This window comes from Monodelphis domestica, chromosome 1 (genome assembly GCF_027887165.1).
Source record: "Monodelphis domestica isolate mMonDom1 chromosome 1, mMonDom1.pri, whole genome shotgun sequence".
NCBI lineage: Eukaryota > Metazoa > Chordata > Mammalia > Didelphimorphia > Didelphidae > Monodelphis > Monodelphis domestica.
The window spans coordinates 279,667,577-279,694,147 of record NC_077227.1 but is presented as its reverse complement, the minus strand read 5'-3'; the positions used below and the strand labels follow the sequence as shown (position 1 = coordinate 279,694,147).

General features: G+C 40.5%; 1 protein-coding gene across 3 annotated transcripts in view; it reads right to left on the bottom strand.

The window, feature by feature from the left end:
- Positions 1 to 26,571, bottom strand: part of PLEKHH1 (pleckstrin homology, MyTH4 and FERM domain containing H1) — an 81,186-nt gene that overhangs the window by 18,284 nt on the left and 36,331 nt on the right. For all 3 annotated transcript variants that reach the window (XM_001378349.4, XM_007473080.3, XM_056810939.1), the window contains 11 exons: positions 19,764 to 19,842; positions 18,062 to 18,153; positions 16,122 to 16,272; positions 14,889 to 15,031; positions 11,589 to 11,699; positions 10,058 to 10,144; positions 9,402 to 9,563; positions 6,871 to 6,951; positions 5,692 to 5,877; positions 5,088 to 5,196; positions 3,284 to 3,396 (listed from right to left, as the gene is read on the bottom strand). In XM_001378349.4, coding sequence (XP_001378386.2) covers positions 3,284 to 3,396; positions 5,088 to 5,196; positions 5,692 to 5,877; positions 6,871 to 6,951; positions 9,402 to 9,563; positions 10,058 to 10,144; positions 11,589 to 11,699; positions 14,889 to 15,031; positions 16,122 to 16,272; positions 18,062 to 18,153; positions 19,764 to 19,842 — 1,314 coding nt within the window. The remainder of the gene's footprint in view (positions 1 to 3,283; positions 3,397 to 5,087; positions 5,197 to 5,691; positions 5,878 to 6,870; positions 6,952 to 9,401; positions 9,564 to 10,057; positions 10,145 to 11,588; positions 11,700 to 14,888; positions 15,032 to 16,121; positions 16,273 to 18,061; positions 18,154 to 19,763; positions 19,843 to 26,571) is intronic.

Here is a 26,571-nt window from a genome sequence, read left to right as displayed (position 1 = left end):
TGAGGGAGGCAAGAAGGTTATATATGTATATAAAGATTAAATCTAAAGATAATACAGACCGACAGACAGACTGAAAGTCATATTCAAGGGAGGGCACTAGCCATTGAGGGGAGGAGGTAAAGCTGAAGTAATCTGAGCTAAATCTTGAGGGAAAGGAAGGATTCTATTAAAAAGAAAGGAGAGAGAGACAGACAGAGACAGAGAGAGAAAAAGGGAGAGAGACAGAGACAGAGAAATAGAAAGACAGAGAGAGAGAAGGAAGGAAAGAAGGAAGAAAGGAGGAAGAGAAAAAGGAAAGAAAGAGGGAGGAAGAAGAAAAGGAAGAAGGAAGGGAAGAAGGAAGGAGGGAAGAAAGAAAGGAAGAGGGAAGAAGGAAAAAAGAAAGGATGGAGGGAGGGAGGAAGGAAGGAGGGAAGGAAGAATACAATTTTTTATTACATGCCTACTATGCGCTAAGCACTGTGCTAAGCATTTACAAATAACATCTCATTTGATCCTCATAACAATTCTAGGAGGTAGGAGCTAACATTATTTTCAAATGGGAAAGCTGAAGCAGACAGAACTGCTGGTGATTTGCCTGGGGTCACATAGCTATTAAGTACCTGAGATTTGAACTCAGGTCTTCCTGAATCCAGGCTCAGCACTCACCTGGCCTCTAGGTGGAGGTAAGTACCATGTCCACTCTGGTGCAAAGCCAGGAGATAGAAGATAGAATGCCATGCATGAAGAAAAGGAAGGCCAATTGCAGAGTAGAGGATGTGGTGGAGCTGGAAAGATGGGTTAGGACGAGGTTGTGAAAAGGCTTTAGGAGCTTGCTGCATGTCAAGAGGTGATGGAAAGCCTTTAGTGAGTAGAAGAACAACAAGGTCAGATCTTGCATTTAAGAAAATCACTTTGGCAGCCATGTAGATTGGAGAGAGGAGAGATTTGAGGCAGGAAAGCCCTTGCCATCATTTAGACAAGAGGGCTTGAGGTATTCATTGTGAAAGTTGAGAGAACTGGTTGGTTGCCAGAGATGTTGTGGAGGGAGAAACATCAAGATTGGTTTAGATATTGAGGGGGAGGAGAGGGCAAGTGTTATGTGAGAGTGGAGGAATGGTGGTACCTTTGATGGAAATGGAAAATTTTGGAAGAGATGATTAAGGAGGAAGATAAGGATAGTTTATTAAACATTATAAACAGGGGGTAGCTAGGTGGCTCAGTGGATAGTCAGCCCTGGAATTGGGAGGTCCTGGGTTAAAATCTAGCCTCAAAAACTTCCTAGCTATGACTCTGGGCAAGAACCAATACATAGTAATTGATTGCTACAAGTTTGGGATTCCTAGATTCCATGTTGACAATTCTAAAATGAAAGTTGTTTTTTTTTTAAACTACTACATATGACCAATTATTCTGGAATGCAATTACTTCCATTGGAATGTTTGTAAAAAGGAAAGAGGGCCACTAGGTGGTGCAGTAAATAGAGTGCTGGGCCTGGAGTCAGAAAGATCTGAATTCATATCCAATCTCAGACACTAACTAGCTGTGTGACTGTAGGCAAATCATTTAACTCTGCCTCAGTTTTCTCATCTGTAAAATGAGCTGGAGAAGGAAATGGCAAACCACTCCAGTATCTCTGCCAAGAAAACCCCAAATTGGGCCACAAAAAGTCAGACATGACTGAAAAATGACAACAACAAAAAAGGGAGAGATGCTCCATTTTATAGTCTTATCCTCTGCAGGTTTATTTTGATTAGTTCTATAATCATAATGTAAACCTTAAAATTTCCCAGACCCTTAGGGGGCAGCTGGGTAGCTCAGTGGATTGAGAGCCAGGCCTAGAGAGGGGAGGTCCTAGGTTCAAATCTGGCCTCAGACACTTCCCAGTTGTGTGACCTTGGGCAAGTCACTTAACCCCCATTGCCTAGCCCTTACCACTCTTTCTGCCTTGGAGCCAATACACAGTATTGACTCCAGGACGGAAGGTAAGGGTTTAAAAAAAAATTTCCCAGACCCTACTTTATAAGATTGGATTAAGACCATTCCCCATTTGGGCAGTGAACTCTACTTAAAGCAGGAATGTGAGAATTCGACTTTACTTACTTGGGTCTGCCCTAGGGGAAGATAAAGTTGTAAACTCTTTTCTGAACAATGAAAAGTACTTAAACCTATACTTTTCTTAAGCGAAGTACCTATAAAGGTCAAGCAACTTGTGAATTTACAAGGAACAAAGACCTGGAAAACTTACTCAGAGCTTTCCTGGTGTGAATTACTCAAAAATCCACACCTTCTTAGGTGTAGAATGGGCAGTCCTTTAGAAACATCTACAGTGATTGGTAGATGTAAGGACTTGGAGGTGACAGAGAAGATTTTTGCCCTTAAAAATAAGAGCTCAGGGAAGAGCTGGAAAGTCATCCTGAAACATTCAGATTGGAAAGACTCATTCTGAGGAGACTGATTCTGAAACATTCAGATGGAGGAGGGAGCGGGTGAAAGCAGCTGAGATGCTGCTGGCCTGGTGTCATTAGAAATCCTTACTTAGACAGATCTTATGGTGAGTTATAAAAAACTGACTGATTTCTCTTTTAAGACTCAGGTCTAGGCCATATTGGCTTGAGGCCCTTCATACTTACTCCTTTCTTACTCTCTCTTTCTTTGATTACTCATTGTATTGTTAATTGAAATCTCTATAAAACCCAATTGACTTGGGTATTTGAATAATTGGGAATATTTCCCTGGCGACCACCTTATATTTGATTTTAAACCCAAGACACTGTAGTGAAACATATTTCTGCGGTCAAGTTTACTCACCCTCTCTTATATCTATCACAATTTATATCTTCCACTATTTTAATCACTACAGTTTAAGACCTCAACCATTTTAAATCTCACAGTAAGACACAAATAGAATGGGACTCATCTATTCCAAAGCTGCATTTTAGCAGGGAACCATTTTATATGTTTCACTTTAAGAAAAAGCTGTGCCTGTTCCCCGTGTCTCCTCAATACTGTTTCCATTGCTTCTTTCATTAATGAAGATCCTTTCCTAGGAGTCAGAGTTGGGTTTCTATCCTCAAAAAGAAGGATGAGAGCGTAATACCCAGACCAACAGTGATGCAATATGGGGCGGTTCATTTCTCCCTCTTCTTCCAAACCATTTGCTAGTTTCAACAATGACAAGAATACTCTGGCTACATGTGGCTACAATGTCCCCCCATGCCCCAACCTGATGGGAGGGGGCTGCATTTTTGTACTGCTCAAGATACCTTGTGTTAGAGAGAGAACAGGCTGCCTGATCAGTTACCTTAAAGAGCTTGAGGGCCTCCGTCTGCAGGGCTTCCGAGGGCAGTGTGGTGAGGGAGGCACAAAGCCCATCTTTACTGTAGCACAGCATGGGGTGTCTCCACAAAGGGGAACCTGATGGAAGCACAGCACCAGAAGGCAGTGTCAGATACCACCAAGGTCCGGGGGACACCTGAAGGGTTCATCTCTAGGGTTTGACCCTAAAGAGAGGACAAGGGTAGGGACTGTCCTCGGACCCACGATTCACATTAAGCTCATCATTGATGGCTTATGAGGGATGTGTGCATAACATATAATCATGGTTACAAGTATTTATACATGTATGAAGGCTTATGTGGACATTGTATCCATCAAGAAATATTTATTAAGTGCCTACGCTTTGCTAGGCACTGGGGATACAAATCCAAAGGAAAAAAAATCTCAACTCAAAATAAGTTGTACTCATAGATAGATGAAAATATAGCTTGGTCGAGAGAGGGGGAGAAAGAAAAGGAGGGAGGGTGAGAGGGAGGGAAGGAGAGAAGGCAGGAAAGGAGATAGAGACAGAGAGAGGGAGGGAGAGAAATAGGAAGAAAGAGGGGGAGAAGAAAGGAGGGAAGGAGAGGAGGGAGAGAAGGAAGGGAGAGGTAGGGAAATGGAGGGAAGGAGAGAGGTAAGAGAGAAGGAGACAGAAGAAGGAAGAAAAACAGAAGAAAGAGAGGTGAAGAGAGTGAAGGGTTTCAGTTATAAAGAATCATGAAGATATTAAAGATGTATTCAAAAGCCAACTCAAATGAGCAAAGTGTTCATGGACGAGACTTAAGGATATATTTCTAATATTTTACATGATTGATTTCTGAATCCTTAAATTAGATGGACTTAAATTTTGTTGAACTTACAAATTAAGCCTCTATTATTAAATGCAGTCTGAAAGCTAGCAGACAGATTGTAAAGGTCCTTTGAAACATCGAAGACCTACACTTAACATCTGAATAAGTTTGGGTCAGTGTTCTGGCAAGAAGAACGTTTGACTAAAGTCAGGAAGGATTTTCAAAAGAGCTTCTTTCCTGGGCAACTAGCTATACAATTGTGTCACTACTCATTCCTTTATCTTGTAATTGGACCTCATATTATGTTAGTACTTTTGTTGTTTCACTTATTTGACCGACATCTCAAAAACCCCCAATCCAGAAAACCTATAATAAATCAGTGCAGCATGGTCAGAGCTCTCTCTCATTGCTTTCTCAGTCTATAGCTCCCCTCCACAGGTGATAAAACCCACTGGAGAACTTTTTGTAAGGGCTGGTTCTCTACAGAGAGAAAGTAGGAGGGAGAGAAAGAATGAGACAGATGGAGGAGGAAGGGGGAGAGTGGAGGAGGGTGAGGAGAAGAGATCAGTAGTCAAATGATTGAACTTCAAATTTCCTGTACTCAGTTCAGCCCTGCTTCCCTCCATCTTGGGTTTTATCTATTTAAGATAAATATATTAAGATAAATTTAAGATGCCCTAGCTAAGATGAACCTGCCACCTTCATCCTTCATTCATCAACCCTTTGGCCTGCCTGCAAAGCTGAGGACTAAACAGAATGAAACCTTTGTCAGGTAACTGGAAAACCTCTTACTCTAAGAAACTCTCCAAGGGATGGAGTAAGTCACCCCAGCTCTGACACAGGGCTAAGCTTGTGGAAAGGAAATACTTTCCTTAATGGCTAGGCAATCCTTAAAGCTGTTAAAGGATACGACTGACATTTGTTGCTTCCTAACCAGTCTCACCCAAGCCATCTACTCATTCCACCTTAACATTAAACCTGTTGGATGCTGCTTACCTGGGTCCCCCTCTCCATCCATCAGTTTTCCAATAAGCTGCTCATAGGCAGTGCCTACCTTGGCACTGCTGCTGCCTGCAGCCACTGTGAGATGGTAGAGCCATGTGTCCTAGAAATGAAAGAGAGTTAGCTGGCACTTCCAAGAAACCCTTATTTAACATCTGTGGTATGCCTAGCACTGTGCGAAATGCTATGTATATAAAAGAAAGGCTGAAAGAAATCAAAACGAAAAACCCCAACCCAGTCCTTGCTCTCAAAGAGCTCCCAGTCTTATGGGCAGAATTCAGTGTTCTAGGTGAAGTCCACTTAAGGGGCAAACACCTGGTCATAACCAACAACCATAAGCCTTATAGAAAAGAAGAACTTTGTTTTTTTTTAAACACATGGCACCCTCTCCCCCAAATGAATGGATCTTCCTTGTCTGAGGGTCTTATCTCTAGGGATTCTCAGATTTGGAGGAATTCTATACCTACTAATTACCAAAGGTGAAAGAAGCAAAGGCAAATTTCCTTAAGTTCAAAGTTGAAGGAAAAGAGAAGAGAGTAAAATCATCAGTCTTAGTTTTTTCTAGGTGACCCCATTTTTTTCTCACACCCTGCCTTACCTTCTCATGCTTAGAACCAATGAGAAGATAGGTGGGACTGTGTTCTGGTGGGTGAATCACTAGGGTAGAGTGGGAAGAGAGAAGTCTTCTCATTCCTCCAGCAGCCTCATAGTCTTCATCTGAGTCACAGGATCGATCCACCTCCTCAATACGTGCCCCTCGAACAGGTAAGCAGCCCAGAGGATACTAAAGACAGACACCAAGTGGAAGAGGGAACTGGAGTCATTCTTCCCATATTCCAGGATCAATAGAGGTGAGGAAATAGGGGCAGAGAAGATGGGGATGGGAATGTCTCCCAATAGTTCAACAATGCAGATGACAGAATGAGGTTCATTTGGGGAACTATATAGCCAGTAGACCAACTATATAGGCAGAATTTATTGGCTAGGCCAAGTAGTTGCAACTTTGAGATACTGAAAGAACAGGTCAAATTTAGTGGAGATTACCAGTGAGCTGTGGGATCAAGGAAAATTCAGGAATCTGGCTGAATTTTTTATTTTTTGGGGGGGTGTTTAAAATAATATTTATTTTCCAATTATGTATAAAAACAATTTAAAAAATTTGTTTTTTAACATTCTGAGTTTTAAATACTCTCCCTCCCTATCTTCTTCCTGAGACAGAAAGCAAGTTGATAGATTATACATTTGCAATCATACAAAACATTTCCACATTAATCATGTTCTGAAATAAAACAAAAACAAAAAAAATGAAACAATAAAGCAAAAAATAGTTTTCAATCTGCATTAAGATTCCATCAGTTCTTTCTCTGCAGGTAAATAGCATTTTTCATCATGAGTCTTTTGGAATTGTCTTAGATCATTGTACTTTTAAAAAGATAATTCAAGGGGGCAGCTGGGTAGCTCAGTGGATTAAGAGCCAGTCCTAGAGATGGGAGGTCCTAGGTTCAAATCTGGCCTCAGACACTTCTCAGCTTTGTGACCCTGGGCAAGTCACTTAACCCCCATTGCCTAGCCCTTACCACTCTTCTGCCTTGGAGCCAATATATGGTATTGACTCCAAGACGGAAGGTAAGGGTTTAAAAAAAAAAGATAATTAATTTCCCCAAGTACATGCAATATGTTTTTGAAGAAACAGAAGAATGGATGTTAATGCTCTCTAAGGTTAGGGGAAAAGAAAAATCTATAGCAATTTTTCATCAAATTCAGCAAAATAAAATACCTTGTCCTCATGGCTTCGATAGTAGTAGAAGGTTTTTCCAATCAGAGAACACCAGACCAGCTTGGAATGACCATGTTTTACCTGGTGAGGTACAAAGGAAGCAGTACGACTAGAACAGTTATTATCTATATGTGGCTCTGGGCTCTTATTTTCATTTGTCATTGGTCTGGAAAGTTGTATGTAGAGCTCAGTCTTCAGTAACCCAGGGGAAAAAATGTAAGAAATTCCTTTCTGACCCTCTAACAGGAAAGCAGTTTATTACCTAGAAAATGAATTCCAACTGTTCTAATTCTTGAAATCTAGAGATATTATGGCTAAAGCTGTTTGGCTGTTGGTTGGTCTCCTAGCCACATGTCTTCCTTCAATCCAAGAGATTCAAGTCCTTCTCCATTCAACTGTCAAACTGAACTTCCTAAAGTACAGATCTGACCATATCACCCCTTTACTTAATAAACATCTGTGACTCCCTATCACCTCCAGGATCAAATATAAAATCTTTTGCTCACATTTTTAAAAATCCATCTTAAATCAATACTATATAAATGTTCTAAGGCAGAAGAGCAGTAAGAGCTAGACAACAGAGGTTAAGTGACTTGCCTGGGATCACACAGCTAGGAAGTGTCTGAAGTCAAATTTGAACCCAGGACCAAGAGTCTCCAGGCTTCATTCTCTATCCACTAAGCCACCTAGCTGCCCCCTCTTTTCTTGGTTTTGAAAGGCTTCCTCTTACCTTTCTAGTCCACGTACACTGTGATCCAGTGGCACTGATCTTATTGTTCTTTTCATAAGACACTTTCCCAACTCTGCATTTTTCTTGGCTGTCCTCCATGTCTGGCATTCTCTCCTTCGTCAGCTCCATTTCCTGACCTCTCTGGCTTCCTTCAAGTCTCAGCTAAACTTTCACCTTGTACGAGAAGCTCTTCCCTGTCCTCCTTAATCTTAGTGCCCAAGACTACCTTCAGTTTATCCTGTGTAGATCATTTGTGCATAGTTGATTGCATGTTGACTTCCTCATCAGACTGAGTTCTTTGGCTTTATATCCATAACAGAGCTTAGTGGGTACTAAATAAATTAAACTTTTCAAAATTCAATTTTATTTTAAAGTTAGCATTCTCTCCCTCCCCCTCCCCACCTCTACTCATTAAGAAAGCAAGAAAATCCATAATCGATATGTACACAAATACAAAACAAAATTTCCTCTTCAGCCATAACACTGCCTTCCTAACAATTATGTCCATTAGAAAACTTACACAAAAAGTTGAAATTTTAAACGTGGGATAAAGAGGAGATAGTATTTGATCCTAGAGTCAATAGAGAGCCACTGGAGTAGGAGTTTATGGAGCAGGGGAGTGTACATGGTTTTATTTGTACTTTAGGAAAAGTGACTTTGATAGCTGTGTGGAGGGTGGATTGGAGTGGAAAGAGAACTGAGATCAGTGAGGAGGTTATTTTGGTAGCTTAGGCAAGAGATATTGAGGATGTGAAATAGTCGTGGTAACTGTAACTGAAGAGAAGGGGTTAAATTTGAGAGATGTATTTTTAAGGTAGAAACAGCCAGGGTTGGCATCTGATTGGATATCTTGGATACAGGAGGGTGAAGAGAGGAGGACAATACCATGGTTTCCAACCGAGTGATGGCTGGTACCCTCACTAGAAATAAAAGAGTTCAGAAGAGGTGTAGATTTGGGGTAGAAAGATCATGAAAGGGAATCTGCTAGGAAGTTCAAAATCCATCCATCGCTCCTCCAGGGTGATTTATTCTGTCTCATCAAAAATGAATTAGAACACGGAGTCCCCTCTCTTCCTTCCCTCAGGGGTGCTTGCCACAGCTCTGAGGTGATCTGGGGAGCAGGGTGTAGGTATGATCGGGAGGAGCATTTTGCCTACGCAAGCTGATGCAGGTGCCTTTGTCTCAGATTATAAAGCCCTTCAGGGCCAATGCCAGGTGCAAAGTGTAGAGCTTACACAACCGAAGGAGACTAGTGGTGGGAAGGTGTAGTATGGGGTAATCCTGGAAATAATGGAAGAAAGAGGGGGTCTGGATCTACTAGAGCCTTTGCTTTTGGCTTTGCCTAGGGAGGCTAAGCTGCAATCCATCTTTTAGCCCTTAAACTGGTCAACCACGCATTGTGGGGGGAGGGTCATGCCATGGCCTTAGACTTTCAAGATTATTGGTCTAGAATGTGCATGGAGATTCTGAATAAAAATGCTCTATGGAATAATGACAATGCTTACTTAGCATTTTAAGGATAATAAAGCATTAAAAAAAACCCTAAACCCTATCATTTCTCTTAGAAAAGTGATATCATCCCCATTTTATAGAAAAGGAAGCTGAGGAAGGTGATGGTTGAGCAGTAGTATCTGAGGCTGATTTTGAACTTGGGCCATCCAAACCCCGGGCTCTGTTCACTGTGCCACCCAACTGCCTCTATGAAATGGTATGAGGCAGACCTCCATAACCCCTTCTGGCCTCTCTCCATCCCATTTCTACTATCCTTTCTGGAAGCTCACAATATGGGGGCTGCCCATACCTTGGTCAGCCAGCCTCTCACAGTGGGCTTGGCCCCACTTTGTGGCAGGGCTGGGGATCCAATGGTCTGCTCTTTCAGCAAGCTTTGGAGTACTCGGATCCACTCCTCCAGCAAGTTGGGGGAATCTGCTGTCAGGTAGTAGGTTTTCTTCTCAGAGATGAGCTGTAGAGAACAGAGAGAATGAGGAGAAATAGAGGAAGGGCATTTAAGTCTTCACAGATTCCAAGACTTATCGGTCCATCTTCCCAGCCTCTTCTTCCTTCTCCACTTTCTCTACCTCATACTTTCTTCTTTCCTTTTCCCTCTTTAAACATTACTCTCTCCCTTCCCGCATTTCTTTTCTTTCTTTTTTCCTTTCTTCCTTTCTCACACCCAGGAATTATGGGGGTTTTGGACAGATTCAAACTTAGCATCTTCTCTACAAACTTCGATAACCTAATGCGGACTCAGTTACTTCTGGGTTCACTTTTTCATCTTGTTCTCAGTGTCTGGGCTCTGTTTCTGGAGATTTCTTTTAAAATTTTATTTAATTAATTAATTTAGAATATTTTTCCATGGTTACATGATTCATGTGCTTTCCCTCCCCTCCTCCCACCACCCTCCCATAGCCAACGATGTTTCAGGATATTATGAGTGCATATACAGGTAAGACTCACCTGAAATGTCTGTGCTCCTTCTCTTCGGACAATGTGGCAGTGCGAGTTCAGCTCCACTTGACCTTGTGGTTTCCGGATCACATCACTCTGCAGGAAGAGGCAGCAGAGGAGTAGGGTTGGGTGTGGGGGCATTTTTGCTTGAATTACACCATTATCATTTCTCTCCCTCTCATACTCTTCTGACAGGGCACACAGGCTTCCCTGGTGTTGGTTTCTCAACTTAGGAAGACTCCTTAGAGAACATGGGCAATGCTTGGGGATATGGTGCCTGGGCTTTGCCTTATAGGCTAAGAAGTAGTAACCCAATCAGGACCCTTTGACTGACATCCGGAAAGAACAGCCTGAGCTACTGAAATGGGTCCAGAAGCCACTGCGGGAGCTGCAAAGCTTTATAGCCCTCAGGCTTTCCTTCCTGTATTCTATTGTAAGCCTCTTGGTTGTAATATGTGTAAACCTTAAAATTTCTTAGACTTGTGAATGTTGGAAATTTCACCATTGGAATGTGAACCCCATTGGCAAGGGAGGTTCCTCCTCCTCCCTTCTTAAGATTACTTTAGGACAGAAACCTTTTGCTGAACAATGGAAAGGGCTGCAGCATAGATCAAAATTTAATTATTCCAATCTCCACCCTATTCAGGGTAACAGGATTTAGGAAGGGCTGCAGCATAGATCAAAAGTTAATTATTCCAATCTCCACCCTACTCAGGGTAACAGGATTTAGGAAGGGCTGCAGCAAAGGATCAAGATTTAATTATTTGAGAATATGACCTTCAACATACATGTGCAAAGCCACAGACCTCTGGGCGGTCCTGGGTTAAGGTAGAGCCACCATTGGCACAGGGAAGACATGGACAGTGATTGGTAGATGTGAGAACTGAGGGGAGGGAACTTGGATGGTTTCCTTAAAGATAGCGGGGTCTGAGGACTAGGGGTGGTTGATTGGAGAGGTTGTGCTCTGAGAAGCTTGCTCTGAAAGAAGCTGGAGGTGGAGGCCCCTGAGACTGTTTCTCCATTTTGGTCACATGAGTGATAGGGACTGATCTCTTTTCTTTGCCTCAGCTATCTAAGGGCTTGGGCCTTTTGGCCCAGCCTAAACAGAAGGGATATTTAAGCCCTATTCCCTTCTCTCCCCTTTCTCTCTCCCTCTCTCTCTCTATCTCTAATACCTTTCTTCCTCCTGTTTGTAATTAAACTCCATAAAAGGTTGACTGCTGACTTGAGTTTTCATTTAGGAATTACACAGCTGAATTCCTTGGCGACCTTAAATTAATATATATCAGTCTTTTAAAGTGATTTCCTTGTCACATATGAAGATGCAAATTTTCTCCTGGGTTATATTCCTTCTCATGGGTTTTCATGCTAATGGTTCAAAACTTGCTAAAGTTTAAGCATGGGACTGGCTGTTTACTCCTTCCTCCTCTCCCCCCATGTCTCTTGCACTGGCCTAGCCCATGCTGCCCCCCTACTTTGGCACCTCTTTGTATTGTCCTATGGTTGGGCCATGGTGATAGGTCTGTGGGAAGGGTCTTACCGGGGACTTGTAGTACATGATTTGTCTGTGTCTTAGAACAAACCAACGTCTTTTCCATGTCTTCACCCTACTATCCATTTTCAGTAGGTAGCCGGACTTCTCTAGTGATTCCTATAGGTATGAGAGGAAAAAGAAGTTGAGGAAGAAAGAAAAAAAAAAGAGTATCTAGTATACTGCAGCCCACATATTATGATTATATTCACATTAATTACATGAAACTAATTACTATTATTATTGACAATAATAAATGGCACTTTGAAGTATCTCATTTGATCCTCACAACAGCTCTAGGAGGTAAGATGTTATCACCATTGTACAGATGAGGAAACTGAAGCATAGGTTAAATGACCTGCCCAGGATCCCATAGTTAGATAGATTTGAACTTGTCTTCCTGATTCTAGATCTTTGTTCTCTTCACACTCAGCCTTCTCAATTATTGAATCATCATTGACACATTTTTTTTAAACCCTTACCTTCCCTCTTGGAGTCAATACTGTGTATTGGCTCCAAGGCAGAAGAGTGGTAAGGGCTAGGCAATGGGGGTCAAGTGACTTGCCCAGGGTCACACAGCTGGGAAGTGTCTGAGGCCAGATTTGAACCTAGGACCTCCCGTCTCTAGGGCTAGCTCTCAATCCACTGAGCTATCCAGCTGCCCCTGAGGCTGACATTTGAACACAGGTCTTCCTGATTCTAAGCCCAGCACTCTATCCAATGTGCCACCTAGCTGCAACAATTCTAAGAATTCTAAGAAATAAATTCTAAGAAAGTAAGGGGTTACAAAAGAAAACTATAGAACAATAGTATTAATCAATATTGATGCAAGAATATTAAGTAAAAAATAGCAAAGAAGCTAGTAGGGCACATCTAAAAATTATACCAGGCACATAAGGATGGTTCAATATTAAAGAAACTATTAGTATTTTTTTAACCAGACCTCATTTCATTGATGTAAGGAGCTAATAGTGACTAATGCAGACCAGCACCTCCTCTGCAGTGAGATAGCTAACTCTTAGAGAGTTACCTAGAGCACCAAGATATTGAATGACTGGCCAAGAATCAGTGATATGTGTCAGAATCAGTACTTGAACTAAGGTCTTCCTGACTCTGAGGATGGTGCTTTATTCATTAAATACTCACCATACCATGGTGCTTCCTTAGCATAATTAATGCCTCCTCCCCAAATCACTAAAGCCATTGACAAAACAGGGTTTATTTATGTTTAAAAAACAACAACTATTAAAGGGGCAGCTGGGTAGCTCAGTGGATAGAGAGTAGAGAGCCCGACTTAGAGATGGGAGGAACTGGGTTCAAATGTGACCTCAGATACTTCCTAGCTGTGTAATCTTGGGCAAATCACTTAACTCCAATTGCCTAGCCTTTACCTGCCTTGGAATTGATACCTAATATCTAACCCAAGATAGATGGTACGGTTTGTTTGTTTTTTTAAATGCTATTACCCACCCCCAAACAACTACAGAATTAAAAAGAATTTTTAATAAGAGCTGAAGTGCTGAGTAAAAAGAAAGAGCTAACAGTGTTATGGAGAAACACTAGAAACTTTTCTCAATAAGACAAGGGTTGAATCAAGGTTTTCCACTGTCTCTACTGTTAATATTAGAAAGTAAGATAAGGAATATAAATAAAAATAAGGAAGAAAAATCAAGAGAATAAGCACAAACAGAGAAAGTAAAAATTCTTTCTTTCTGCAGACAATATGATAGTCCTGGAAAATCAACCAATAATTATTGGAGAAAATCATTTCAGTAAAGTAGCAAGATACAGAAATAAAACTACAAAGGTCACCATCTCTGTATGTTTGTCTCTCTAGAATGGCTATTGTGAAGCTAGGATTAACTCTCCTCTTGTCTATTTTTAGCTAATCACATCAAGAACTTAAAGTACCCCTACTTACCATTAAGTAAGAGAATTCACAAATCACTAACTAGAGTAAGATAACACCTCCAAAGGCCACCATCATTGAGTGCAGTGTATATATGTATGTGTATGTGTATTTGTATATATAATTAGATGGGAGTGAAAATGACCGAATGACAACACACACACACACACACACATACATATGTAATTTGAGTGAAAATTGCATATATATACATATATATATATATATAGTTACTCCATATTATTGAGTGAATCTGCAATTAAAAATATTTAAATCTCAAACCCTTTCTGGGGTAGGAAATGCTTACTTTGTATCTGAAGACCTTCCCCATTACATTTAAATCTCTCTCTCTCTCTCTCTCTCTCTCTCTCTGTCCTTGTCTTTCTGTCTCTGTCTCTGACCCTTCCAGGTCGCCAGCTTCTTCTGAAGTCTCAATCCCAGTTACATTTGCATTAAATATCTATTATTAAAGTCTAATACCTAAAATTTATAGATAAGTGACAAACATAAGATTGAGAGCCATTTCAATAGAATAGGAAGTTTTCAAAAGACAAAATACCAAATATCTACATCAGCCAACTTATTTAAAACCTCATACAAGAAATTAATTAAAAAAAAACCTTGAGGTATCATCAGACACTGATAAGTTAGAAATATAGGAAAATTCATTGTTGAATGGGAATGGGAAAACAAGCATGGTAGTCTACTGCCATTATTTCTGGAAAACAATATGGAATTATGCAAGAAAAATTATTAAATGGTTTATACTCTTTAACCTACTGCTGAGACTATGCTTCAAGGTTATCTTCAGCAAGAAAAAACTCTCATGTACAAAAATGTAGCAAAACACATATTATTATGTGTATGTAATTTATGTAGTAGCCATGTTATTTCTAATTTCTAAAAGTTGGAACTGAGTTATGACTGAACAAACTGATATAGAAATATAATGGAATATTATTATTCCAAAAGGAAAGACAAATAATTTTTAAAAATAAGAGAAATATGGGAAGCCTTGTATGACCACCACATTGTCAATAACAACATTACAACAAACAACGTTGTACCTTATTGTCAAATTAAAAGGCATGTTCCTTTTTTCTTAATGATGTATAAACTTTTAAAAATGTAAAATGACATGAATTATCACTTGTAACTTGGCTATTTGGGAAGTTTTGCTTAACTGTTTTCAGGAAATGCACTATTAGGGCAGTTTAAGTATTTACTATTACCAAATATTTTCTAGATTTTATAAAAAAAAGATAGGGATAATCCTAATGCACTTGACATAAGATGTGTCAGCCTTTCTTTACAGTTTCTAATGAAAGGAGTATGGCAAGTCTCCAGCAAGATCTTTTCTTCTTCAGCCATTGGAGCCATGCTTCCAAGGTCCCACTTACCCCCAAGGATCCAAGCTCATCAATGGAATAGATTGAGGTCCGTTGAACTTTGTATTCAGGTTCTGAGTAGTCACTGTCCAGGGAATAGGCATCAGGGGGAATAGCATAGTCACTCTCTGAGCTCAGCGAGGATATGGAGACGCCTGGCCACAGAGACATGAGTTTGGTGAGGGGAAAGAGTGAAGTGACACGCTCATGCTTTTTTCAAGCACATTGCTGCCCAATCTCCTGAGAAAGAAATGAGCTTCTAAGTGTCATATCTTCTTCCTTCTAAAACAGGCTGAAGAGATATAGTGAAGGTCAAGCTGCTTAGGTGATGGGGTGATGACACTTCTTAGTTATTGCCAATAGTGAAAGAAGAGGAGACTTAGTGGTAAATAGTTTTTCTCTTCATGAATTAGTCCAGGTTGTTCCCACCTTGTATTCCTACAAGAATTCTTTACAAAGAAGGAGGTAAGAGACAATTGATTTGTTTTACAAGGGATTTTTTTTAATGGTCCCAAGAACTCCATTTCTCACTTTACCAAAAAGACTTTCTCTGGATGTTCTTTTTCAACTCTGCACCTCAGTTTCTCCATTTCAGTGGTCAAAATTTATAGGTTTTTTTTTTGTAATGTGGCCTGAATTCTGTTAACATTTAATTTAATTTAATTTAATTTTTTTCTTCTAAAAAGCTTTTCTGACAGTATGTTTGTTTTGGTTTTCCCAAGAGTTGGTTTTACTTGATGTATCAAATTCTTAATAAAAAAGTCAAAACTTTCCCCAAAATGGGACCATCTTAAAATTATCTCTTTTTCTTTTCCAGGGATTTAAGGAAGTTTAAATAACTAATTCAAAAGAGTCAATGTAAACTTTTTAGAGTAGGAGTTCTTAATATGGAGTTTGTGAATTTGTTTTAAAAATATATCTTAATAACTTAATTTCAATATTTCCTTTGTTATCCTATGAATTTGTAAATGCATTTAAAACATTACAATCAGTAGGAGTATATAGGCTTCCCCATACAACAAAAGTGGTCCACAGCACCAAAAAAGTTAAGAACTCTTGCTTTAGAGACATTCTTTTTACAATTGATTTATCTCTTATAGATTGATACCCTTCAATAGGAGTAGTAGTGTCCCACAACCCAAAGGGGATTCACCCCCATAGCTCATTGTCCATTGGATAGAGTTGGGATACTGTCTGCTGGTTAAGATTATTGAGACTTTATTCATGCACCCAGGTTCCCTGTACCTCTCTTGATAGCCCGTGGACTGCCTGGTACACTGGTCTTCCTGGACTCCATGCAGGTGATGGAAGTTTGGAAACTAGCTTGGGAGCTGCAGTCATCTTCAGAGCCAGAGGATTCATCCAGAAAGGGCATGGTGCTGATTTGAGTGGCTCTCTGGAAAATCAATTCCCCCCATCCCAGAAGTCACGAAGTGTGTTGATTGTGTAGAAGAAACTAAAGATATAATTTCTACTTCATCTGACCTTCCAACACCCTGGAGTAAAGTCTGTTCAATATCTCCTAAAGAATGGTTAGAGCTGGGCACATTTTGGGAGAGATTACAGTGCTTTTTATAACAATGAACATTTATTAGGTGCCTATTATGTATTAGATTTTGGAGGAGAGATTTCCTTCTCTCATGGAGTCTATACCTTTTTTTTTAATACCCTTACCTGCTGTCTTAGAATCAATGCTGTGTATTGGTTCTAAGGCAGAAGAGTGGTAAGAGCTAGGCAATGGGGGTTAAGTGACTTGCCCAGGGTCATACAGCTAGGAAGTGTCTGAGGCCAGATTTGAACCTGGGACCTCCCTTCTCTAGGCTCAATCCACTGAGCCACCTAGCTGCTCCCGAGCTTACATTCTTAAGGGAGGTATAAGATGCAGAGAACTACAATGTATAATATTATACTAAAAAGTTACAAAGTTTAAGGGGAAGGCCATCACTAATGATATAAAGAGGTGTATATGTAGAGTCCATCCTCATTTTTATGGGGGTTACATTCATAGAAAATGGCTTGAAAGTAAAAAACATGAATGTTAATACACTGAACCTACGAGATGTAGGGGGTAATGTTCCAATGACCACCCAAAACTGTAATCTTTCACTAAAGATGGCTGAAAATATACTTTTATACATATAATTATTTATAACAAAACATTAATTCTAGTAACATACACTTTTCCTAACATAGTAAACCATGAAATAACTCATAAAATGCAGTACACAAAATAAAATTGCTAACATGCTAAACATTTTTCCTCACTAGTAATTCCATAGGATTATGTAACTTTTTGTGCTAATATTTAAATTTGAAAAAAAAAAAAACATTGATTTTGGACAATACTCTACTTTTGTAAGCCTTTCTTCTCTCTCTCTCTCTCTCTCTCTCTCTCTCTCTCTCTCTCTCTCTCTCTCTCTCTCTCTCTCTCTCTCTCTCTCTCTCTCTTTCTCTTTTCTATCTTGGCTGCATTCTGATAACTAAGAGATAGGTTGCTGGGACCTTAGTAATTGCAGTTAGAAGACTTCAAGACTGATGAGGTCTTGACATCACCTCCAACACTCCAAATATATAGGGAACTCTTTCTTCTACAATGGTAAGGTGAAAAAGATCAGTGAAGTGCCTAGTGAGATTCTAGCTGCTCCACAAACTTGTGCACATCCTACTTCTCATTTTTTTACTATGCATAGTCATGAATGTATGCAGTTGCTAATGCAAAAGTGAAAATGAGATTACTGATAAAATCACACAGATGCTTTAAGTAGTGAAAAGTTAAGTTAAAAATTGAGATGGATTAATACTTCACTAGTACCACCATCCTGATTTCCTAGACTACTTGTTTCTTGTATTCTCTTTACCTCATCTTCTTTGATTTTCATCCTAAAGAAATTTCCCAGACATGGGAATACTGACATGAACACAAATGGCATGGTGCTCTAATATTAGGGAACATATTAAAGGTATGGTAAGTGTGGTCTTGACCAAGGACTAATTCTCTATAGGGATACATGGAAAGAGTTCTTCTTGGGAAATGGTGCTCAATGTTGAGGGGCATGATATAGTCCTGCCATGAGCTCAGAGACATACAGAGGTAAAATCCCAACGTTAGATGCCCATGCTAACTTTACCAACCAAAGCTTTAGGGGTCTTCCCTAAAAGGGTATTATTAGCTCTTGGTTCCTTACCCCCTTCAATGTGGTATAAACAGGCACATGGAAATTCTTGTAGATAAGCCTGTAGAAGGACCCAGGTGAGGTGAGGGAGGTAGAACTTGCAGCTGGAGGTGGGAAGAGAGAAGAGATGCTAAATACTAGGTTACCATAACCCAGGAAGAAAACTGGTAGAGAAAGGAAATGACTTGAATGGGCAATCTAGGGATACACTAGTCTCATTGTGAGATCCCATATCAGGGAGTACTTGGGGGTAATCAATGCCTCTTCCTGTCTTTCTGGGCCATGAACTTCACTGTAGTATGGGGAGGAAATGGGAGATTTCCGTAGAAATCAATGTTCTTCCCTGTCTTTTATATCCAAGGAAGGAGTATAATGCCAATTCTAAAATAATAAATTATTGACTGCCTGAGAAATTTTTACTTTATTCTACTCCCTGTTCCAACTCCCCTCAAATCACAGAATATCAGAGTTGGAAGGAACATCACCCATCCTAATCCATACATTAGCTAGAATCCCTCTACATCATCCCTAGTAAGTGGTTACTTACACTAAAGAACTATAAGCAACAGGGAACTCATTACCTCCCAAGATATACACAACTCTCATTGAAAGAAAGTTTTGTTTTTTCATATCTGAAGCTATACTCTTGAAGATTCCTTTAACCTCTACCAGAATCATATCTAGAGTATAGAAAATCAGGGTGATGACCCTTTGGGGGTTTCCTAAATTGCTTGAGGGACTGCTACCCAGTGGTTTTGGAAAAAAAAAAAAAGCACTTCTAAGGTTAATATTTAACACATATGTTAACAGCTGTGTTGTCATGGAAAGAACACTGTATTAGAAACTATAAGATCTAGACTCTAACCTTGCCTTAACTTTAGGTAAATCCCTTACCGTCCTCATCTGTAAAATGAAAAGAATACTCTAGGATCAAATGTATGTGAAAGTGCTATATAAATGGCTAATATTATTGGTAGATATTTAATGAAAGCCATCTTTAGAGCTAGGGAGATCTAGATTTAAATCCTGCCTCTAACATAAACTGGCTGTTGGATCCTTGGCAAGAAGTCAGTGCTGTAGGCAATTCTCCAAAACTATAAAAATTGTAAAGAATAATACTAGGAAAAAATAGCTAAAATTTACATTGTGCTTTAAGGTTTACAAAGTGCTTTATGTATTTTACTTTATTTGATCTTCATGCCAATCTTGAGTGATAGGTGCTGTTATTCCCATTTTACAGATAAGGAAACTGAGACAGGTAGAGTGACTTTCCCATAATCACTCAGCTAGAATTAGGACTCAGACCTTCTTGACTTTAAGTCCAGATTGTTCCTTATACCAGTGAAATCACAGGTCCAATCTTTAATCATTCCCTATCCCTGTAAAATGATTGGTAGTACCTCTACCTGCCCCCATCCTATTATTAAAACAAAGGGGCTGGGTTGAATGCCACCTCATCCATTCCCTTTCCTACATCCTCAGGCCACCTTTTTGTGACTCTTTTTCCCTTTCAAAATTGCCTTCAACCTTCATTTTCACAGTTAGTTTTCAAGCAAAGGGGTAGGGGTAGCTATTTAGTTTCAATATCCCCTGGTCTTAAATGACCCTAGAAAGAGCACTCTTTCCCGAAAATCTCCTTTCCTCCCCCCCCCCCCCCCAGAGATAGCCATTCCCCTGAACCCCTCCCCAATATCAGGTCTGGTTTGGGACTTACCACAGGAAGAAGCATCATTTTCCGGAGATACCTCAGACAGCTGCATGCCAGATGAGGCCACTGCATAAATTCGACTCTCCTGGAATGACAGCCTCTAATTAGGGTTGGCCCTCAGGGCCCCTTAAAGGGAAAACAAATCAAAACCAAAACACAACTTCCTAGTAATTAGACCTGCCTCAAAATGGAGCAAGCTTCCTTTGGAAGTGGTGGGTTCTGCCTTCCCGGAAGGTGTTAGGCTAAGGCTAGATGACCATGTGTAGGGTGTCGTAGGATTTCTTTGCTAAGGTGCAGGTTGGACTAGATGGGCAGCATGGTGCCTTCCAACTTTGAAATTCTGTGATTCCATGAAACAGTTCTTTGCTACAGAGGATTTGGGCATTTTTTCCTAATTCATTCATTCATTCATTCATTCATTTAGCAAGTGTAAGATGATCTAGAAGCCTTTCTTCCTAAATTCTAGATATGTGCAGAATCATAATGAGGACTTTTAGCAAGTAGGGGTTACACTGGGTAGAAGCAGATTATCTGAAGGGGGCAGAGTAGGGGTAGAGAAGACAAAGCCAGGTCCTGAACTTCTTGGGGAAGAGGGAGAATGACCTGAAGGTTCCTAGAGGACAGCAACAAAGATCTAGACAAGATAGGCTGAGCTTTAGAGTTGGGAAAGACGGTTACTGAGGGATGGCAACAGACAGAAAGTCAGCAGGTGGCAGTAAAGAGCAAGGAATATGCCAGCTTCTCTCATGTCTGTATGCCAGGTTGAGGTTGAGGAATGGGGCATGAAGGGCAGGTATGAGAGAAAGAACAGCCTGCCTCAGAGATACAAGAGATATAGAATTTTCAGGAGAAAGCGAGGTTTCAGTGAACAACACAAGGCAGAAGGAATGTGAAAGGAAGTCATCTAGAAAAAGGATAGTTTGTTAATAATGGAGGGTTATTCCTGAGGGCAGAGGCTGGAGACAGGGAAGGGTTAGGATGGAGCTGGGTAGGACTGAGGAGGTGAGGAGAGAAAGCAAGGTTTAGAAAGAGAGTGGGAAGGTAAGTGAGCCCAGGAAAGACTGACCTGCCCCAGTGCAGCTGTGGAGATAAAGGGGGTGGTTTGATCCCTCTCAGTCCTCCCTGACATCTACAGCCAGGGACAATGACTTTCCCGCCACTTTACCACCAAAGTATAGGGGGATGAATGCCAGTATGTTAGTGGAGGGACAGGGGTTACCCATTTTTCCTTTCCTCCTTTCCCAACCTCCACTGCCATTAAAATCACCCCCTCAGGAATAGAAACACAGAAGAAAAACAACTGCTTGATCACATCAGTCAATGGGGATATGATTGGGTATATAGACTCTAAATGATCATCCTAGTGCAAATAGCAATAATATATATGGAAATAGGTCTTGATCAATGACACAAGTAAAACCCAGTGGAATTGCTCATTGGCTATGGGAGGGAGAGGAGGGAAAGAACACGAATCATGTAACCATGGAAAAATATTCTAAATTAATTAATTAAATAAAAAATTTCAACACAAATTAAAATAAATCACCCCTCCCTCAGAGATGTCCATCAATTGGGGAATAGCTAAACAAATTGTGGTACATCTTGATGATGGGATACGATTGTGCTATAAGAAATGAGAAGCAAGGTGATTTCAGAAAAAGCTGCAAAGATCTGTGGGAAGTGATGCAGAATGAAATAAGCAGAAATGGGAGTACTCTGTACACAATAACAGCAATATTGTACGATGATTACTGTGAAAACTTGGCTGCCTTTAGCAGTGCACTGATCTGGGACAATCCTGAAAGACTTATGACAGGGAATGCTATCTGCCTCTGGAGAAAGAACTATTGGGGTTGTCTTTCCCAGCAGTGTTTTTATGGTTTTATTTTGGGGATTTGGGGGATTTATGAGTGTGTTCTTACAACAATAACCAATATGGAATTGTGTTTTGCATGACAATTAAAATAAAATAAAATAAAATCATCCTCTCATATTGTGCCTGGCTCCTTTCTCCAACACCCTATGGAGAAATGGAGTCAGTGGACATCACTGGACCATAGTAGGGATGAAGAAGCATCATCCCCACTCCCAGGAGAAAGCAGAGTCTTTGAATATGATGCTTGGGGAGAAGCTGAAAAGCCCTTTCTGTCCAGACCCTAGTTATGGCTGTGGGAGTGGGTAGGGAGTAGGAATGAGCAAACATTTCCCCGACAGGGATGAAAAACTGAACAAGGGGAGAGTAAAAGTTGAGCTTGGTGATAATGAGAAACTAAGATTTCAGTCAGAATACTGTAGTGTGATAAGGTGGAAGGGAGAACAAAGTGACTATTCTTTCTGAGTCATTGAGCTGTTTGGAAGAAGACTCTGAGGAGCCACTTAAAAGGCATCGATGAGTGTATAAAAGACTATTACTTATACCTAGGGTGATGCTGAGCTCTTCTTTAACTCCACCAAGGACTGAATAATTGTAGCTCAAGAATAAGTTAGATATAACAAAGAATTTTCTGATAGCTAACTGCTAACATGTCAGAATGTCCTTCTCTTGATTCTCTGTTGTCTGCAAGATTAGTTTAAGTGTCGTTCTGCCTGAAAGTCAAGCAAAGTGGGGGCTGGGGAATAGGTTTTGCTGACCTTCTCCGGCTCTGAAAGTCTGATTCTCTAATAATGAACAGTTGACAAGAGTACTAGTGTTCTTGGTAATTTTTAGAGCTAGCCTTATACTGGTTTTCTCAGAGGAGAGGGACTATAAAGGCTTGAATATGTAGGGTAGCTGGAAGTTGTGTCCACTCTGAGAAGATACTGCATAATAAACCTTAACCCAAGTCTGGCGGATTTGATGGGACCCAAAGTCTCAGGTGAAAATATGGAGAATGTGTTGGAAACTATTATCTCTTGTTATCAGCACCATATTCCCAAATTCACTTGGTGTCCAGCATGGGAAAGGTACTCCTCAGGAGCATGCCTGTTCAATATATTCATTCAATATATCAATTAAACCAATGGAGGTTGAACAAGGGAGCAACTGCTACCTATGAGAATACGACATGCAGGGCTGAGCTTGGACAAATGGTGAGATTATCTTGTCTATTCTGGCCACCGTCTCTGTCCCTGCCTCTGATAACTTCATCTGCCCTCATCCACTCTCCCTTTCCAAACCAAAACTATTATATGATCTTAATTTTCCCATTTTAATGTATTATGGACATCTCTTTTATTTTTTAAACCCTTACCTTTCACTTCAGAATCAATACTGTGTATTGGCTCCAAGGCAGAAGATCAGTAAGGGCTAGGCAATGGGGGTTAAGTGACTTGCCCAGGATCACACAGTTAGGAAGTATCTGAGGGCAGATTTGAACCCAGGACCTTGTGCCTCCAGGCCTGGTTCTACACGTCTTTTAATGTTACCAGCCCAGTTCAATTCTCTCCCCTCCATTATACTCTGCTGAAATCTTCAGTTTCCCTGGTTCTCTATCTTTTTCTTCTTTTCTCCCTAGGAAGGGGCATACCATCCAAGAGTGGCCACCATTTTGTAATCTTTAAGGCAGAAGCAAACTACCATGAAGCAAAATCCTAGATAAGGAGGGATTGCATCCTTGGGTGTCTCTGGCTCTCCCATTCCCATTTTCAGATCTCTGCTCTGACAAAATCAGCTCTTCCCAGACTCCATCCCAAGTTGGGATGATAGTCACCAACACTGGAATCAGGATTTTTAACTGAGCCTGGATCTCTCCTGGTTCTTTTCCTTCTCCATCTTTGACTGGGAGAGAAGAGAGCCAGGAACTACAACTGCTGAAGATTGTTATTGCCCAGGTATTTTTCTCTTACCCAAAAGTACCAGATGAGTTTGCCTACTATGACTAAGACCAGCCTTGGGCAAACCTCAAAGGAGATGAAGTTTATCTTTGTAACCATACAGGGGGTGTGCTAGAGCTAGCTCTAACTGGCTAGTGAGACCTTATTGTTAAATTTGTAGTGGGAGCATTTATTCCTCAGAAATGAGCTACAAACCAGGACTTAACTTTGTGTTTTGTTAATTCTCAAGATTCAAGAAAGTGATGGGAAAAGTATTAAAAATACAGATTAAATTTAAAAGTATGTTGTGCATACTCCCCTCTCACCCTCACCATCCAGCCAAGAGGCAAATGTTAAACCTTCACTAGCATACCTTGGGTACCGTCCCACCTCTTTGTCTGATAGGATCATAGTTTTTAGAGTTGGAATGGATGTAGTTTTATAGTTGAAGAAACTGAAGCCTGGGTAAGTTAAGTGACTGGCCTCAAATCACCAGGTAGTAAACGTCAGAGGAGGGATTTGAACCAAGATTCCTCGATTTTATAGCTAGCACTCTTTCATTCATACCATTATTACCTTTCCTTCCTCAGGTATTTCTTTTCTTTTCTTTTAAACCCTTACCTTTCTTCTTAGAATTAATACTGTGAAGTGGTTCTAAGGCAGAAGAGAGGTAAGGGTTAGGCAATTGGGGTTAAGTGACTTGTCCAGAGTCACACAGCTAGGGAGTATCTAAGGTCAGATTTGAATCCAGGATCTCTTATCTCTAGGCTTGGTTCTCAAATTCCTGATCCATACAGCTATGCTGCAGACACCCCCCTCCACTCCCACCCCAAGTATTTCTACTGAGCCTCATTCTTGTTCTTAGTTGGCAATTAATTTATCTAAAGGTAATTACTAATAATAGCTTAAGGCAGGAGTTCTTTACCTGGGGCCCATGGATCCCCAAAGAATTCCATGGATAGATTTTAGGGGGACCATGAGACCCCCCAAATTACATCTTTTATTACACTAACCCTTGGTTTCCTTTGTAATCTTATGCCTTTTTATATTGCACATTTAAAAACGTTGCTCTGAGAAGGGGTCCTCAGGGTTCATCAGATTGGCAAAAGGGTCCAGCACACAGATAAGAACCTCTAGCTTAAGGTCTGAACCTCCACACTGGGTCTCTTTAAAAAAGGATTCTTTAAGAAAAGGGCATCCACCATCCCACCATCCCACCACCCCCTGCTGTTCCAGTATTGCATTATGTAAGCAAAAATCATATATCTATATCTCTATCTCTATCTCTATCTATCTATCTATCTATATATATATATATATATATATATATATATATATATATATATATATATTTGGGCTGCATGAAATTTCTACAAGTTGATACCTGGCAAGAGTTAGCTGTACAAAAAAGCAGCAGTCAGATCACTAGGGTACCTTCTCTAATTATAGAGAAAGTCTTTTTTGCAGGGAGGGGTCCTAAAAATCTCAGACAGGCCATACTCCCTGCCATATATGGATGGACCATATCTGACTCACAAATCACATGTTGGATAACTGGCCTTTAAGAAACTTATGAGGGGAAAAACTGGTTATGGGGCAGATATTGTGGCAAGAGGCTATCTCTACTCTGCTTCTTCAATGGGGAGCGGTCTCTGGGCATTGGGCTGGGTTTGCAAAGGGAAGGATGTAGCCATGATGTAGCCCAACCCTTTATCCTTCCTCCAGTTTCCAATGGTCCATTTGCTTTGCCAAGAAGAAAAGATTTGATGGCGATTCACTTGGAAAGTGAGAAAGGAAATGTTAAGGGGGGGGTGAGAGGGAACATGCTATATTACACCATAGTGGGGAAATTCCTAGTCCAGAGGACCTGGGTTTGAATCCCAGTTATTTGTCTTAATGCTAACTCAATTTTCTAACCTGTAAAGTGAGGGGTTTTGGCTAGATGATCTTTTAAGATTCTTCCTGGCTCTAAATCTTTAGAGTTTATTTATTTTTGCTAATGCCTGATTGAAGTTCTACCCCTCCTGCAGCTGACTGCTTAGTTCATATGTGCATATTGCAGTGTTGATTATAGGCAGCCAGATGGTATAATGAATTGAGTGATGATGGTCTAGGAAGGAAAATCCGTGTAGTCCTGGGCAAGTCACTTAATTGCTCTCAGACTTGATTTCTTCACATATAAGATGAGTGAAGCACAACACCTGCTGCACAGAGTTGATGATAGAGAAAACATGTAGGGGACTTTGCTGTCTGTGGAAGAGGCATGAAGGAAGAGAGAACTTCATGCATACAAGACAGAAAGCTGGGGACCTCATATGTCAATCAAGGTGAACATTCCAAACAGAATGTTTCCAGGAAAGCCAGTTGGAGTCAAGCTAGGCTGAAGAGGGAAGAAGCTGGGGACAGATCCATGTTAGCTTCTATCCTAGGCTGAAGGCTCTTGGCTTTGGAGAGGGGAGGCAAGAAGGTTTTGTGTGGCTGATGGTGGTAGTTGAATCTACTGATTCAACTGATTGTATATGTGAAATTTGAATTTGAAAAAAGAAGAAGATTAAACAGTTGTCCTCCATCTCCTTGAGAGACTTTTGTGTCACAGTTGTAACAGGACTGACATTTCCTAAAATCCTCCTAATTCTCATTATAGATTAGGGAGACCCTCATTCCTCTCATCTCATCTTACCTCAGTTGTCCATCCTGATGTTCCCAATAAACCCCCTTACTTAAGAAAGGAAGAGAAAAGAGTGTTTGCTCATAAACTTCAGAATCCACTCAGGAGGGAGGGGTGAAGCCAAAAGGTTTCAGAAAAGGGTGGTGAAGGGTGGTATTGAGGAAGGAGGAGGGTAGGAAAAATATTGATCTATTAGCCATCAGTAGTGATCAATAGGCAACCCCAGAGTAACCCCTCTAGTAGCATCTCTCTATCTTTCAGAAATATCTCTATCTCCATTACAACTAGGCATCCTGAGGTGTCCCCTAGAATCTCTCTAATCCCTTTACTGCAAGTAGAAATATAGCTCCCAGA